The sequence below is a fragment of the Coregonus clupeaformis genome, chromosome 9 (genome assembly GCF_020615455.1).
Source record: "Coregonus clupeaformis isolate EN_2021a chromosome 9, ASM2061545v1, whole genome shotgun sequence".
NCBI lineage: Eukaryota > Metazoa > Chordata > Actinopteri > Salmoniformes > Salmonidae > Coregonus > Coregonus clupeaformis.
This window is the reverse complement of record NC_059200.1, coordinates 41,763,460-41,779,348: the sequence shown is the minus strand read 5'-3', so window position 1 is coordinate 41,779,348 and position 15,889 is coordinate 41,763,460. Positions and strand designations below refer to the sequence as shown.

At 42.5% G+C, this 15,889-nt stretch overlaps 1 protein-coding gene across 1 annotated transcript in view; it reads left to right on the top strand.

Moving 5' to 3' along the window:
• The window catches only part of LOC121573861 (unconventional myosin-Vb-like), an 89,111-nt gene extending 78,046 nt beyond the window's left edge, over window positions 1-11,065 (top strand). Inside the window, 13 exon segments of the mRNA XM_045222639.1 lie at window positions 305-547; window positions 1,921-2,015; window positions 3,860-3,937; window positions 4,234-4,432; window positions 4,615-4,723; window positions 4,879-5,013; window positions 5,264-5,415; window positions 5,582-5,671; window positions 5,912-6,062; window positions 6,361-6,649; window positions 7,092-7,266; window positions 7,408-7,488; window positions 7,594-11,065. Coding sequence (XP_045078574.1) covers window positions 305-547; window positions 1,921-2,015; window positions 3,860-3,937; window positions 4,234-4,432; window positions 4,615-4,723; window positions 4,879-5,013; window positions 5,264-5,415; window positions 5,582-5,671; window positions 5,912-6,062; window positions 6,361-6,649; window positions 7,092-7,266; window positions 7,408-7,488; window positions 7,594-7,746 — 1,950 coding nt within the window. The 3' untranslated portion in view covers window positions 7,747-11,065.
• The last annotated feature ends 4,824 nt before the right edge of the window (window positions 11,066-15,889 follow it).

Here is a 15,889-nt window from a genome sequence, read left to right as displayed (position 1 = left end):
TTATTTAACCTGTCTCCTCCCCTTCATCTACACTGATTGAAGTGAATTTAACAAGTGACATCAATAAGGGATCATAGCTTTCACCTGGATTCACCTGGTCAGTCTATGTCATGGAAAGAGCAGGTGTTCTTAATGTTTTGTACACTCATTGTATATTACTTTATTACTTTTATTGTTATCAATCACTGTCATTCTTTCCCACATTGAGCCTTGGTATTTAATCACTTTTATAACCAATGATTACCTAAGCTCAATTTTAGATTGCCAATAAATCTCTTTGTACTTTGGCCGTGTGTTTCCACAGAGGCAGGAGCTGGAGTCTGAGAACAAAAAGCTGAAGAACGACCTGAACGAACTGAGGAAGGCCATCGCTGACCACGCCTCCCAGAACAGCTCCTCCAATGAGCTGCAGGACGGCTACAACCTGCTGCTTGGCCAGCTCAAAGCAGCCAATGAGGAGCTGGAAGTGCGCAAGGAGGAGGTCCTCATCCTCAGGACTCAGATTGTCAGTGCAGCCCATCAGAAAGAGGAGACAACCAATCACATCGTAAGTTGACAAACTGGGAGTTAAGTTGACATGGCTTTGGTTGCCTGTACTTGGGAAATGCAGCATTGATTGTCCAGTTTATATGTCCCTGTTTGCTTATCAAAAGGTTATCTACAGACACATTAAGGACGGCTGATATACTTTTCTTGTTTGTGACTCTGGTTTGATGGGCAACATGATTATAATGTGGTGAAATTTTATTGGGTCAAATCAGCCATATGATGAAAAGCACATGATAGTCAGTCCTGTATATTATGGACTTCAGTGACTAGCTTCTTACACAAAACAAAAAAGTTGAATAAGACATTTGATCAAATGTTACATTCTAGTTGGGTTCAGACAAAGGTACATTTTAGTCATTTAGCAGACGCTCTTATACAGAGCTACTTACTGTAGTGAGTGCATACATTTTCATACTTTTTCGTACTGCTCTCCCGTGGTAATCGAACCCACAACCCTGGCGTTGATACCAGAGAAACTTGTCATAACAGCCATGCTCTACCAACTGAGCCACATGGGACCATTAATATGTATAGACTAGTATGTAACTAGAGAGTCTCATTATGAGACTTTTGACAGAGACTGGCCTCCAAGTCAGACCTCCAACTGAGATGGGACTAGGAGTGTAAAAGACTGGGAGTCGATGGCAGATCAGTCCTAACATGGTAATGTTCCTACAGTGTATTCATCTGAAGTTATGTCCTGATGAAGAGCGTAACGTTTGGTTTGGGAGCTCAGACTCAAGGACAGGAGACTAGAAAGGACGATGGTGTGGAAAGCAGAAGAACAAACAGCTTTTAATCACAGAGGCGTATCTCTCCAATTCTCATTCCCCCTCACGCCTCACAAAGACATTTCCCTAACAGAGAGAGAGAGATGTGGCAGAAGGAGGAGGAGATCACTGTCAGTATCATGACTCTCTTTATGTGGCTGTCTAGTTAATATATCAGACTACTGAGCTGCTCTCTCCCAGTCCCACCTTCTAGGTTAGTGGAGGATATGCTTGGCATGTCATACTCCTTAGAAGGATGTGATTATGATTGACATGTTTTGCCCTCAAAGATGATGGCCTGTCTCTCTGATTATTCCTTCCCCAATTGTTTAAGCTGATTGGTTCAGATGCTGAGCTAGACTGGTATGAAAGTGTGTTGAGGACAGTTTTACTACAATATACTGTATGACTGAGGTTTATCAGTGAGTATTAAACACTGATTGAGTTTGATCTAAAGAGGAAAAAAGATTAATCGATAAATGTCTGCATGATTCATTACCTTATAAAGCAGTTGTATCCACCAACTCTCTCCCAATGTCTTTACTACCTCCACGATGCCGTCACAAATTGACCTGTATGTCTCGCCCTCTCCTCTTCATAGGAAACCAATAACGAGGCTGAATGGACCAACAGCAAGAAGCCCATAGACAAGGAGGAGGCTGTGAGGGCCTACCATGGACTCTGTGAGTCTAAGAAGTACGTTTGTCTTTCTTTACCTCCTATTGTGAGTGCAGTAATAGAAAACAAACAGGCCTGTGATGAATATGGGCATTTCTGGTTTTTCTCTCATACCCACTAGTGCACAGAATGGGCAGCAATGTTTTTCAATGTAAATATCACATTGTTACTTATGGATTGACAGGGTGAAATGGAAATGGGTTAATTTGTCACACTGGTGGTTCAGCTTTCATTCTATGTGACTACATACAATTCCGTAAGTGTTGCCTACTGTAGTTTTGTCCAACTGGAGATTGCCTAGAGACGTTCACTACTGTACCTCTATGCCCAGCTTTCAGTTCTACTGCCAACATCAGTCAGTTGTAGTCCAACAGACACCGTTTAGCTACAGTATGTTCAACGTAAGAGAAGATAACAGAATGACTTTATTGTCCCCATGGGGACATGCGGCTCTGTGCATACATAAAAACACATAATCAGGGATTGACAGAGGACACACACAGACAATAAAAAGTTCAGTTCATGAGCGATTTAACGATCATCTGCACACTACAGTATATACACTATACACAATAGAACGCTCTGTCAACTTCAATGTTAGCTGTAGGCCAGTCCGCTGGTCCTACTGGTGGTTTTCAACGTTCAGGAGCCTTACTACCGCTGGGATCGTTTGGCTCAAACTCCTGCTAAAGAGGATGTCTGAGGTCCATCAGTACCTGACAGACAGACAGACAAACAAACCAAAAAGCTATTTTAGTGCAGATTTTTCCAAATGAAAATTTTAACTAGGCTAGCCCCGAGAGGCAGTTCAGAAATATCACAGAGGGTTGGAATTTTCCTTTCAGGGTAACATCAGGTCACCTTTCTGATCAAAACTGGCCCCATCATTCTGAAGTTCTGGTGACATATTGATGGCAAACTGCAATGCTTTTGATTCCACCCCATTGTCGTTGCCCCCCTCCCCCCTCTCAGATTACCAGGGAGGGAAGACATTTGTGTTGCTCATGATGAGCCACTCGAAGCACACAGATTCATCTCGACTCAGAGCAATCTTCCATTCCCTCGTGATCTATTCCTGTCCTTTTTATTTATCTTTCATTCTCTGTGTCCCGGCCCGGCTAGAGGAATCTAGCCTAGACACCATGCTGATTTAACATCTCTGTTGTGTCTGGAGAGCAGAACCTTTTAACCTTTAGGGAAGTGTTAGACATTGTCGTTATGGCAACATGACCCTGCAGATAGATGGCAGTAATGAGAGGCAGGTGGCCATATAATGACACCCTCTCACCCTGCAGAAATGATCTGGTTTTAAAAGGGTGAACATCCCTGTGGGTCTAGGTGCATATGGAAGCTTTTGCCTAGAGAGAGGTCCATCACTGTGCTTTAGAGGAGATGGTAGTCTGTGTCTGTCTCTGTCTGTCTGTCTGTGCCAGTTCGCGCGTGTGTGTGAGGGCTTTTTGCTATGTCAGCTATAAGATTTTAACTGCAAAATCTCTGGTTCCTCTTGAGGTTTCTGCTCTACCTCTCTGTGGTGCTAACTCCTCTTGCTCTGTTCTGTTTTCTCATGTCAATTTTTTTTCACTTCCATTTCTCTCCCTTCCACTCTTCCTTCCTCTCTCTTTCTTTCTTCCTTCCTCTCTCTTTCTTCTTCCTTCCTCTCTCTTTCTTCCTTCCTTCTCTCTCTTTCTTCCTTCCTTCCTCTCTCTTTCTTTCTTCCTTCCTCTCTTTCTTCCTCTCTCTCTCTCTCTCTCTCTCTCTCTCTCTCTCTCTCTCTCTCTCTCTCTCTCTCTCTCTCTCTCTCTCTCTCTCTCTCTCTCTCTCTCTCTCTCTCTCTCTCCCCCCTCCTGCCTTGCCGGCGACAGCAGAGCTTCAGACTGGGGTTATTTGAATGAAGATGGCGAGCTGGGCCTGGCATACCAGGGTCTAAAGCAAGTGGCCAGGTTGTCGTCTTCTGCTTTCCTTCTCTACTTACTGCCTTCATGCTTAATCTCCTACCCTCTTCCTATGTCTGTGGTAAAATGGAAATAATTTAATGGGACAAAAAGAAGCTCAAACTGTGGCGGTTATGATGTAAATGACATATGAAACCATATTGAATACAGTAAGTCTCCACACTATGGTACAGGAATTCTACAAGGTAGAAGTTTGTGAAGGTTTGGTCAGCTTTAGACGTATTGTAACCAGCCCCTCTCTCTTTCGTCTTCTCCCTGTCTGCCCCTCACCTCCTCTCTCCCAGGCTGCTGGAGGCCCAGCTTCAGTCTCAGGCCAGGAAGCACGAGGATGAGCTGGCGGCGTTCAACACCCAGATTGAGCTGCTGAAGGATGACATAGAGAAGAAACAGGAGATGCTGAACCACACCATGTCTCTGTCTCCTGAGGCCCAGGTGGAGTACAGCATCCAGCAGGAGATCACCCGCCTCACCAACGACAACCTAGTGAGTACAATATCTACCCCCCCCACTCCATCCATATAATCTTATTCATAATGAGCTAAAAGGTTAAACTAATCCTATATCAGCACTCCTCCTCTGAGACTCTTTGTGAATACGGGCCCAAGGACACCTATTGGCCCAGAGCTCTGTTGTGTTGACTGTCTTGAATGTTTCTGCTACTACAGGACTTAAAAGAGCTTGTGGAGAAACTGGAGAAGAACGAGAGGAAGCTGAAGAAGCAGCTGAGGATTTACATGAAGAAAGTACCAGAGGTGGAAGGTGAGAGAGCTGGAGGTACTAATGAATATTGTCTGTATTGGTCTCACTGAGCTGTAATAAAGGCCTAATGATGGACCTACAGTATGATGGTTAATATGCATTACTATGACTGTTATTGCAATATTAGTGACCACTTTGTCTTCTTCCCTGTCTGGTGTCTGTGACTGCAGCATCATCCCAGTCCACCAAGGCCAAGCCACAGCTGACCCGCCAGGTGACTGTCCAGCGCAGAGAGAAGGACTTTGAGGGCATGCTGGAGTACTACAAGGAGGATGAGGCCCTGCTGGTCAAAACACTCATCACTGGTACGATGTGGCAACTCAAATCAGCTATGATAGGACAGCATCACAAGTACAACACCTGTCCAGTCCAGAACATATCATTATATTCTCAAATCCACACGATGACTACAATGATCACTGGAATAGTGGATGAACTTGTTCCAATGTTATTGAAATGTAATATTATTGTAATAACTGCATGTTATTGAAATGTAATGTTATTGTAATAACTGTATGTTATTGTGACCGAAAATGTGCTGTTTGGTGTTTCCAGAAATGAAGCCCCAGGCTGTATCAGCCACAGTTCCCTGTCTACCTGCCTACATCCTCTTCATGTGCATCCGCCATGCAGACTACATCAACGATGACCAGAAGGTCCACTCTCTGCTCACCTCCTCCATCAACGCCATCAAGAAGGTCCTCAAGGTATAGATACAGAGTTCTATTCACACATATGGATGGAGACTTCACACATACTTTAATATCTGTTTGCAATGGATCTTTGGAAGTCAATTGCGAGGAAAGATTGGTCAGAAATACAGTACAGCGATTCTGGTATTTAACACACTTTCATTTTACAATTCCACTGCAGAAAAACAATAATGACTTTGAGATGACCTCCTTCTGGCTGGCCAACACGAGTCGTCTGCTGCACTGTCTCAAACAGTACAGTGGAGATGAGGTGAGACTTATTGATCTTTCAGAGATTATTGTGCTCATTATAAACTGTGAAGAGATGCTAGATGTTCAGTACTTGAGCTCATTGAAATATACAATCGGATTACTCCTTGATCTCTCTACATACACAATGCATTTTAAAGATTACAGACTTTTCTAGAGCAACATAAATACACTTGTTGTAAACACTCTACAAATTGTAACTCTCTACAACTGTCATCCCTGTCTTGTTGTGTGTTCCCAGGCCTTTATGACTCAGAACACAGCCAAGCAGAATGAGCACTGTCTGAAGAACTTTGACCTGGCAGAGTACCGCCAGGTGCTGAGTGATCTCTCCATTCAGATCTACCAGCAGCTCATCAAGGTGGCAGAGCACATGATGCAGCCCATGATCGGTGAGGAGCTGGGGGAGCTAAGGGCCACGAGCTGTATGGTCCAGAAGTTAGGGACAATGGAATTGGAAATGGACCAACTTATTCTTCATTCTGGGTTGATTGTACCGCTGTTTTCACATTGAAGAATTACTTACATGATATTAGACTTTTATACTGTATTCCCTTATATTACTGATCTACATATAGTTCAGTACTTAGGTTTCCTAAATTGAGAAAAGTTAACCAATGAAACCTATAGAAATGTATGAATGAATGAATACGTTGCATGAAAGACTATCTCCTTCCTTCCCCCGGGCAGTGTCGGCCATGTTGGAGAGTGAGAGCATCCCCAGCCTGGCGGGAGTAAAGCCCATGGGTTACAGGAACCGCTCCTCCAGTATGGACGGGGAGGGCCCAGGGAGCTACACCCTGGAGGCCCTGATCAAACAGCTGGGCCAGTTCCACGGTGTGATGGGCGAGCATGGCCTGGACCCAGAGATAGCAAGCCAGGTGGTCCGGCAACTGTTCTACAGCATCAACGCTATCACCCTCAACAACCTGCTGCTCAGGAAAGACGTCTGCTCCTGGAGCACTGGCATGCAGCTCAGGTATGTTTACATATATACAGAACCTTGCTGGGGATGTTCTATATTACTAGGGCCTGACCAGGAAAAACTCCAGGTTCTTAAAGGGAAACTCTACCCAAAAGCTAAATTTTGGTATTTGTTTCATTAGTCCACTGTTGATACAGTCCCAAAATGTTTTGCATGTCAGCAATTTAGTTTTCAAGATATTGGACTTTCAAGAACGAAAGTGTCACTGGCCACATCATCATGATGATGCAAAATGGGACTATGAACAGTGGACTAATGAAAAAAATACCAAAAGAGTTTCCCTTTAACGGTACATACAGTATTGCTGAGAGGAGAGGAGCACTGGTACAGAGAGGGAAAATAACTGTAGCTCATTACAGTAGCATAAGGGGTTTGATGAAGGCTATTCACTGAAGAGGTGGGTCTATACTAAGTGTGTTTCACTGTGATTGGGCAGGTACAACATCAGTCAGATGGAGGAGTGGCTGAGGGGGAAGAACCTTCACCAGAGCGGGGCGGTGGTTAACATAGAGCCCGTTATCCAGGCCGCCCAGCTGCTGCAGGTCAAGAAGAAGACGTCCCAGGACGCCGAGGCCATCTGCTCCCTGTGCACTGTTCTCACAATGCAACAGGTACACTTAAACACCTGTTACACAAACCTGTCACACATCATCAATCCTACAGCATCCAGCACACAGAGCTCCACTCACAACTCTGACTATGCCTCAACGTTCACAGGAAGAGTATTAACCAGTGTCTTATTTGTGGTACAGATCGTGAAAATTCTCAACCTCTACACCCCGCTCAACGAGTTTGAGGAAAGAGTCACTGTGTCCTTTATCCGAAACATCCAGGTAACGATACTTCATCTATTTAATCAGTTATTTTCGGTCAATTTTTATATTTATTCTTTTATATAATATTTTTCCACCAAATGTTGTCTATCTTGTTGTCCTCAGAATCGTCTGCAGGAGAGGAATGATGTCCCAAGGCTCCTGGTGGACACCAAGCACACCTTCCCTGTCCTGTTCCCCTACACCCCTTCCGCCCTCAGCCTGGAGACCCTGCACATCCCTGCCAACCTAAGCCTAGACTTCCTCACTCGAGTCTGAGGCTTCAGCGAGGCCTACCACAGGCCTGGTTCTTAGCAAAGAAGAGTAGAGCCCAACAGAGGGCCCTCTAACCTGGGTAACTTACTTCCAGCTGTTGATCTCAACAGCAGAGGGCGACAAGACTACAGCACTCAATGGAAGACAAAGAACCTTCCAACTGACCAACAATGGAGGCTGTCAAGTCTCTGTCTGTGTACATACAGCAGAATGTGTCTGTTATCAAGTCATCCTTTATACCTGTCCATAACTGCAGCTTCCCTTGGTGTCTTCTCCATTGGACTATTGAGATGCTGTGCTTCAATGATTAACCATCAGCTCTGTCCCATCCAGTCATTTATTTTATTCACTGTAAGAGGTCTTTATGGTGAGCCCACTGTAATTAATTCCTCTCACAGATTAATTGAATCTTTGTAAATGTGTGCTCTCACACTTCCATTGACAAAGCATTCATTCCCAGTTAGCCACTCTGCCTTGTTCTACCGTGTCAGCCTCTGTCTTCCTCATGATGAGTTAAATCTCTATGTTCTCAGCCTTACTCCTCTCTAGGAGCAGACAGGAGCAGCACTGCATTGCAGTGGCTCTGTTTGCACAGCCCTGTAGCTCTTCTGCTCTCTATCCTTCCTACGCCTTGAGGAATCCTCAGTCTTCTGAGGCTCAACTTTTATTTGGTATCTCACATAATAGCTGTTTCTTCTGTGTTCAGATAAGAGCACACAGTCTCCTGCTACACTACATGGTCCAGGAAGTCCGAAGCGCTCAACAGAGAGATGTGTTGTTTGTTTTTACTCTGAATTAAATTTAACTGACTCTGCCATCTCATTGAAATGTTCGGTATCATCTCAGAATAAGGAGAAACAAAGCCAAGCTTTATGTAAGTGAGGATTAAGTCCGATAGATGCATGTGTCGGTGAAGTTGAGTAGAGAGAAAGTGCATTTTAAAATGGGACTAGAGAGGTGCAATACATGAGACACTGAGTGTCCTGTGCAGAGTAAGGTAACAGCAATTCCAGCAGGACAGTCTTAGCCTGGTTCCAGATCTGTTTGTGCTGTCTTGCCAACTCCTTCATGGCATGGCGATGACTGGCAGGAGATGGTAAAACGGCACCAACAGATCTGTGGCCATGCTAGGACAGTCTGCTGCAGGACAGAGGGATTCAATGGAAGTGAGAGACTGTTTGTTAGTAAGTGAGACCAGAGAAAATGAGAACTGCCACCAGACGGGTAGAGGAAGAGCCACCCAGCTATCAAACACTACTGATGAGAGAGGACCAATGAAAGTTCACAGTACATTTTGATCCTAAGTAATCGAGAGCGGCATTTGTCTGATTTCTCAAAGGAAGTCTTCTTTGTTGCCATTTCCTTGGACTGCCGTTACAGTTGTGAAGAAAAGAGTATGTGGAAGGTAACTTCATTATGATACTCCGATAGCACTTTATCTAATAAAAGATAATGTCTGCAACTCCACTGTGTTGCCGCTCCGTTCTGCCAATCCTATTGGATAGAAAACACTAATACTGATGTTGCTCCTCTGTGTAGTTGTACGCTCCTTTTCAAATCACAGAACCATTAGCGAGCATTTCCCCTAGCCTACGTTCAGAGATATCAGAGCAGCTTTTACTAGAGCAAAGCCTGTGTGTGAAAGGTCTCTAGCTACTAACAATGCCAATAATGTGTACAGGAGCATCCCTGATTCACCTTGTGTTTTGTTTGGAATATGTTAATGTGGTCTGTTTCGTTTTGAATACAGTTGAGTTTTTTATGGTAAAGCAGGACAGAGTTTATGGTAAAGCAGGACAGAGTTTATGGTAAAGCAGGACAGAGTTTATGGTAAAGCAGGACAGAGTTTATGGTAAAGCAGGACAGAGTTTTTCTAACGCTACTACTCGCCCATTTTGAGTGTAATTCCTTTTCAGACTCTCTTGTGGGACATTATAGCAGAGTTTCAGAGACTGTTGTGGGACATTATAGCAGAGTTTCAGAGACTCTTGTGGAACATTATAGCAGAGTTTCAGAGACTGTTGTGGGACATTATAGCAGAGTTTCAGACTCTCTTGTGGGACATTATAGCAGAGTTTCAGAGACTGTTGTGGGACATTATAGCAGAGTTTCAGAGACTCTTGTGGGACATTATAGCAGAGTTTCAGAGACTGTTGTGGGACATTAGCAGAATTTCAGAGACTCTTGTGGGACATTATAGCAGAGTTTCAGAGACTCTTGTGGGACATTATAGCAGAGAGTTTCAGAGACTCTTGTGGGACATTATAGCAGAGAGTTTCAGAGACTCTTGTGGGACATTATAGCAGAGAGTTTCAGAGACTCTTGTGGGACATTGTAGAGAGTTTCAGACGCAGGTTCCGATAACACCCTCTCTGCTGCTCTCTTCTGTCAGTTATAAAGAATTTGGTATTGCTTATGTTAAGACTGGAAGAGTAATGCCGAAACGTTGGTGGTTTACCCACAACATTACTGGGAGCTTGTATATAGAGTACAACTCACTTTATTTTCATAGCCTACAGCTTACTCGCCGTTCGTCAGCACCTCTACACAACATTTTTCTGGGTATGCGCCAACTCATGCTTTTTTATACGACTGGAAGTTCACCACTTTTCACTGCATTTCACTTTATGTCAAAACTCACGATCATATACCCATTATATCATGACGCCATACACAGAATAATATATTTCACAGGGGCCACACCCCCAGAGAGGCCTTTAGTCTACAGTTTGAGAAATGTATACATTGTTTGTGTTTTGTATGTCATAAGTTTCATTGCTGAAATAGAACAGGAGTAAAGGAACTGGTGTGTGATTAGAGTATGGTTGCCAGCGTTCATCAATTGATATGTTGTCCTTAATTGAAGCGCTTTCTAAAGCAGTGGTCTTACTTGTCCTAAAGTTTATTGTTGATATGTTTTATGGAAGTGTGTTGGTTGTATGCAGAATAGTACATCTTGTACAATATCAATTTGGTGACATGGACACATTTATTATGCCAACATCTCGTTGAATGATCGAGGATTGCGAATGATGTTTTTATGTACTTAAATGAATAGATTTTAGATTAAGCATTGAAAGCGCACAATGATCTGGTTTTGTGGATGAGTAAATAATAAGTAAATCCATCAGCCAATGGTTTGTATGGTCGGGGTGAGGTACAGTTTTCCTCTTATATCTCTATAATTGCTAAACATATTTAGTCAATGGGTAAAAATAATATACAGTTGAAAATACAGTGTATTGACTCAGTTTGAACAAAATGTAACCTCACAATCTTTCTTAGAAAAATTGTTGTACAAAAGGTCAAATAAAAAAGAGAACATGTTGAATACATGTTTTGTGTTGTGAATTATGTACTGAAAATACTTTGGGGGTTTTGATATAATACCAAAAACCAACATCAGATGTGATGACAGAATTGCATTAGCAGCTGTGTGGAGTTCCCCTGGGGAAGTTTTAAACTACTCAGAAGGACAGCTCACTCTGTCCTAAAGACCTGTGAGTATACTTTAATAGCACTGTATAGGCACGGCAGCATGGTGCTCCTGCATCTACTCTTAGCTAATAGCACAACTACAGATGGGGAAGGTGAACCACAGCAGTACCCTGCCTCTACATCCTTCCATTTATTACCCTCACCACCACCCACAGCCCTGCAACCACCTGGCATCTGTGGGTATTGGTAGAATGGTTCCTTCCCGGTTTCTCTCTCTCCTCCTCTCTCACACACACCTTCATTACACGCAAACATGGATACACACACACACACACACACACACACACACAGAGCGGTGTGTGGAAGGCTTTGTGAATGTGGCTCTTGGTTGTTTCCCATGGTAGCAGACTGTTGGTTGTTTCCCATGGTAACAGACTGTTGGTTGTGTCTCTACTGTACCTGAGCAGCTGCCACTGAATGGCTGTCTCTCTATCTCAGGTGTCCGTGGTTACCCTTCAGTCTCAGGTCGTTGGTAACTGTTCTCAGAACAGGCTGATCAGTGAGGAAATGATAGCTAGTGTTGCATGGCTTTATTTGGTTTAGTTTTTAAATATATATATTTTAAGTATTTTGTATGTTTAGTGGATAGAGAGCGATAGACGTGAGAGTTAGGAGAGAGAATGTACCGTTCCCAAGCTGGGAACGGTACATCGTACATGTACTCCAGAGGCAGTGGCTTGACCGCTAGAACACACCAGGCAAGTTTACATTTTTGTTTGACAGTAAGGCTGACACAGACAGGTTGATCTTTATTGAAAGAACCAGCAACATTTTCTCTGTCTAATATCTGGCACTCTTATCACAAACTACAGTTCCACAGATTCCGGGTTTTAGATAGATGAAAGTGTCTTACACGATTATGTTGCCAAATTGGCCTTTACAAACCACGCATGGTTCCTCTTTGACTCTCAGGGGATGACCCAGTATCTCGATGCTCAGCCTGCACCAAAAACCTCAAGAGAACACCATCTCATCTGATTAAGATTAGAACAGGCTAGAAACGTTGTGAGATGACGACATTCACTCTACATTCTGAATGTTGAACACGTTTACAGAGTGACGTAAGGAAGGGGATTTCTTGACCAACTAGTCAAAAGATATGCAGGTGATGCAAGATTATGTGCCATGGAAAGTGTGGACCTACAGATGTAGGATATTAATTTGACCACCCTGTTGCAAAATAACTTTCCTGCAATGCAGTAAATGTAAAACTTGTAGAGTATTTGAGGTGTAGCCTTTTACACTCGTACCCGTATACGGTTGAAAATGGAAGATTTGGGCACTAATAAGCACCTAAATTGGAGCGTAGTGGCTATACAATAACATGCTGTACACGACGTCATAGCTCTGGCTCTGCGCTTCACAGCGCTGTATGGGTTTTGACTGACAGCTGTTCTGAACTTGAGCACCGTGCGCGACCCGAAGTTGCCCCCATCCCTCCCGCTAATTGGGCAACTTTTGCAAATGTTTTGTTGTCTGAATGAGGGCAATGCTGTCAATTAAGAGGACTCTGTATTTTAAAAGATGAGATGTTTAGGATTATAATAAATACTGCTTTGATGTCATACAAGCAAAGCCAAACACCCGTGAGTCCAAATGAGCACTTCAGGGTAAGAGCGTTGTGCCAGTAACCGAAAGGTCGCTGGTTCTAATCCCCGAGCCGACTAGGTGAAAAATCTGTCGATGTGCCCTTGAGCAAGGCACTTAACCCTAATTGCTCCTGTAAGTCGCTCTGGATAAGAGCGTCTGCTAAATGACAAAAAAAAAAAAAAAAAAAATAATTCATATACAGTGTCAACGTTTATGATCAATATATTTGATGTACAGTTACAAGATGACATATCATCATACCCTGGGTTGTTCTGAACAGAATGAAAGAAAATTTGCCGTGGCACACGCACCTGAATGCACTCATGACTCCAAAATTATGATCTGTTTCTCTGAATTGACATGTGAAAGCCTAACACTGTAAGATCGTATTTTATAACTGAGCTAGTCATGTTGTAGCTCAGTTGGTAGAGCATGGCGCTTGCAACGGCAGGGTTGTGGGTTTGATTCCTACGGGGGGCCAGTATGAAAAAAAGATGTATGCACTCACTAACTGTAAGTCGCTCTGGATAAGACCGTCTGCGATAGACTAAAATGTTTTAAAAAATTGGCAATAGAACAAGCTTTCAATTCATGCCCACCTGATCCAGATTGTGATTTATAATGGACTGTTTTTGTATTGTGTAAACAACAACAGTAATTGTGTGATGGCGGGGGATGCAGGGTTGTGTTCCAAACAAAGCAAAAGTGTGATTGCGCCTCAACAGCACAGCAAAGGGAGCTCAAAAAAGTACCTTATAGTTGAAGACTCTTCTTTGAGACATAAAAGTGCATTGAAATTGCTTAGGAATTGTTCCGACCTTGGAGAGGTGATTGGCCACTTGGAGACACCAGTTAGTCCTCTCACTCAAACCCTTGTCATTTTTTTGTCTTATTTTTCACCTACCCCACATTTTCCAGGAATAGTCTTATCATGTTAATGAATGTATCCAGAGTATTTTCACATTTCGTTATCAACAAATGTGGTGAAAAATACAGTACATGTAAAATGCACATAAAATCTACAGTGTAGTGTTTGGATTCAGTCTTGTGTCAGGTAAACTGTTGTGTATGTGTACTCACCTTTGGTCTAATAATTTCCTCATTATCTCTAAACGGTTCCCTTTCAATTGCTACCATGGTTATGCATATGCATTTCATATTTCTTCTGAAGAAACATTTCAACAATTTAGCCCTGTCCATATAGGCCAATTCCCTCAAGTGTAAAGGGTTAAAAAGGCTTCTGAAGTTTGTAATTGTCACTTTGACATTTCAGACTTGAAAAATGTATTAACCCCTACAAAAATGTCCATTAATTATAATCCACATAATAATTCACAATACTTATTTTCCTGCTGTAGCAAACTGGCTCGAATTTAGATCCTACATGTGTAGCTTAGCAGAGATGACCTGGGATGTATTGAGATATTCAATTTTTCTAACTATTATTGTGCAACAGATTTTTGAAAGCCATTCAGTTATATTTTGTAGGCAAAAACACAATCGGTTACCTCTGCAACCAGGTCTACAGTGCCTATAGAAAGTCTACAACCCCTTGGATTTCTTCACATTTTATTGTGTTACAAAGTGTGATCAAATTGGATTTAATTGTCATTTTTTGTCAATGGTCTACACAAAATACTCTGTAATGTCAAAGAGGAAGAAACATTCTAACATTTTTTTAAGATTAATACAAAATAAAACACTAATATACCTTGATTAGATAAGGATTCACCCTAATCCTCAGTTTTCTCCCATCACAGCCATTGAACTGAGTGGTTTAATACATTTATCAGACGCTCTTATCCAGAGTGACTTACAGGAGCAATTTAGGGTTAAGTGCCTTGCTCAAGGGCACATCGACAGATTTTTCACCTAGTCGGCTCGGGGATTAGAACCAGCAACCTTGCAGTTACTGGCACAACGCTCTTAACCACTAAGCTACCTGCCATCCACAGTATAATTATTAACTTGACCATGCTTAAAGATATATTCAATGTCTGATTTTGTTATTGTTACCCATCTACCAATCACTGCCCTTCTTTATGAGGCTTTCAAAAAGCTCCCTGGTCTTTGTAGTTGAATCTGTGTTTTAAATTCAATACTTTACTGAGGGACCTTACAGATAGATATTGTATGTATGGGGGACAGAGGAACGGGTAGCCATTCAAACATCATGTCAATCCCTATTATGTCACACAGATTGAGTCCATATAACTTATTATGTGATTTGTTAAGCCACATGTTACTTCTGAACTAATTTAGGCTTGCCTAAACAAAAGGGGAAATACTTATGCAACAACTATATTTTAGTTATAAAAATTGTATTAAGTTGTAGAACTTTGTAGAATTTATTTTCACATTATGGAGTATTTTGTGTAGAACAATGACAAAACATTTCAAGTAAATCTATTTCAATCCCACTTTGTAACACAACATGTGAAGAAAGTTCAAGACTTTCTATAGGCACTTTCTATAGGCACTGTACCTGTTATAGAATATTGCAAAACTGATGATGTAGAGTGCAACCTTGGTTAGATAAACAAGTCAAAGGAAGCAGGAAGTTCACAGAGTTGCTGTGCAGCGGAGAGATTCATGTGGCTGCCAGAGACATAGGTTCAAAGAGTTGCTTATTTTGGTGTGGCTTCACTGGAAATGAGCCCTTCAATAGTAGTAAGAGCTCACCGTGTAGCTTCACTGGAAATTAGCCCTGGAAATAAGCCCTTCGATAGTAGTAAGAGCTCAGCATGTAGCTTCACTGGAAATAAGCCCTTCGATAGTAGTAAGAGCTCACCGTGTAGCTTCACTGGAAATGAGCCCTGGAAATAAGCCCTTCGATAGTAGTAAGAGCTCAGCATGTAGCTTCACTGGAAATAAGCCCTTCGATAGTAGTAAGAGCTCAGCATGTAGCTTCACTGGAAATGAGCCTTTCAATAGTAATAAGAGCTCACCGTGAAGATTCACTGGAAATGAGCCCTTCAATAGTAATAAGAGCTCACCGTGAAGATTCACTGGAAATGAGCCCTTCAATAGTAATAAGAGCTTCATAGTAGTGGCTTCA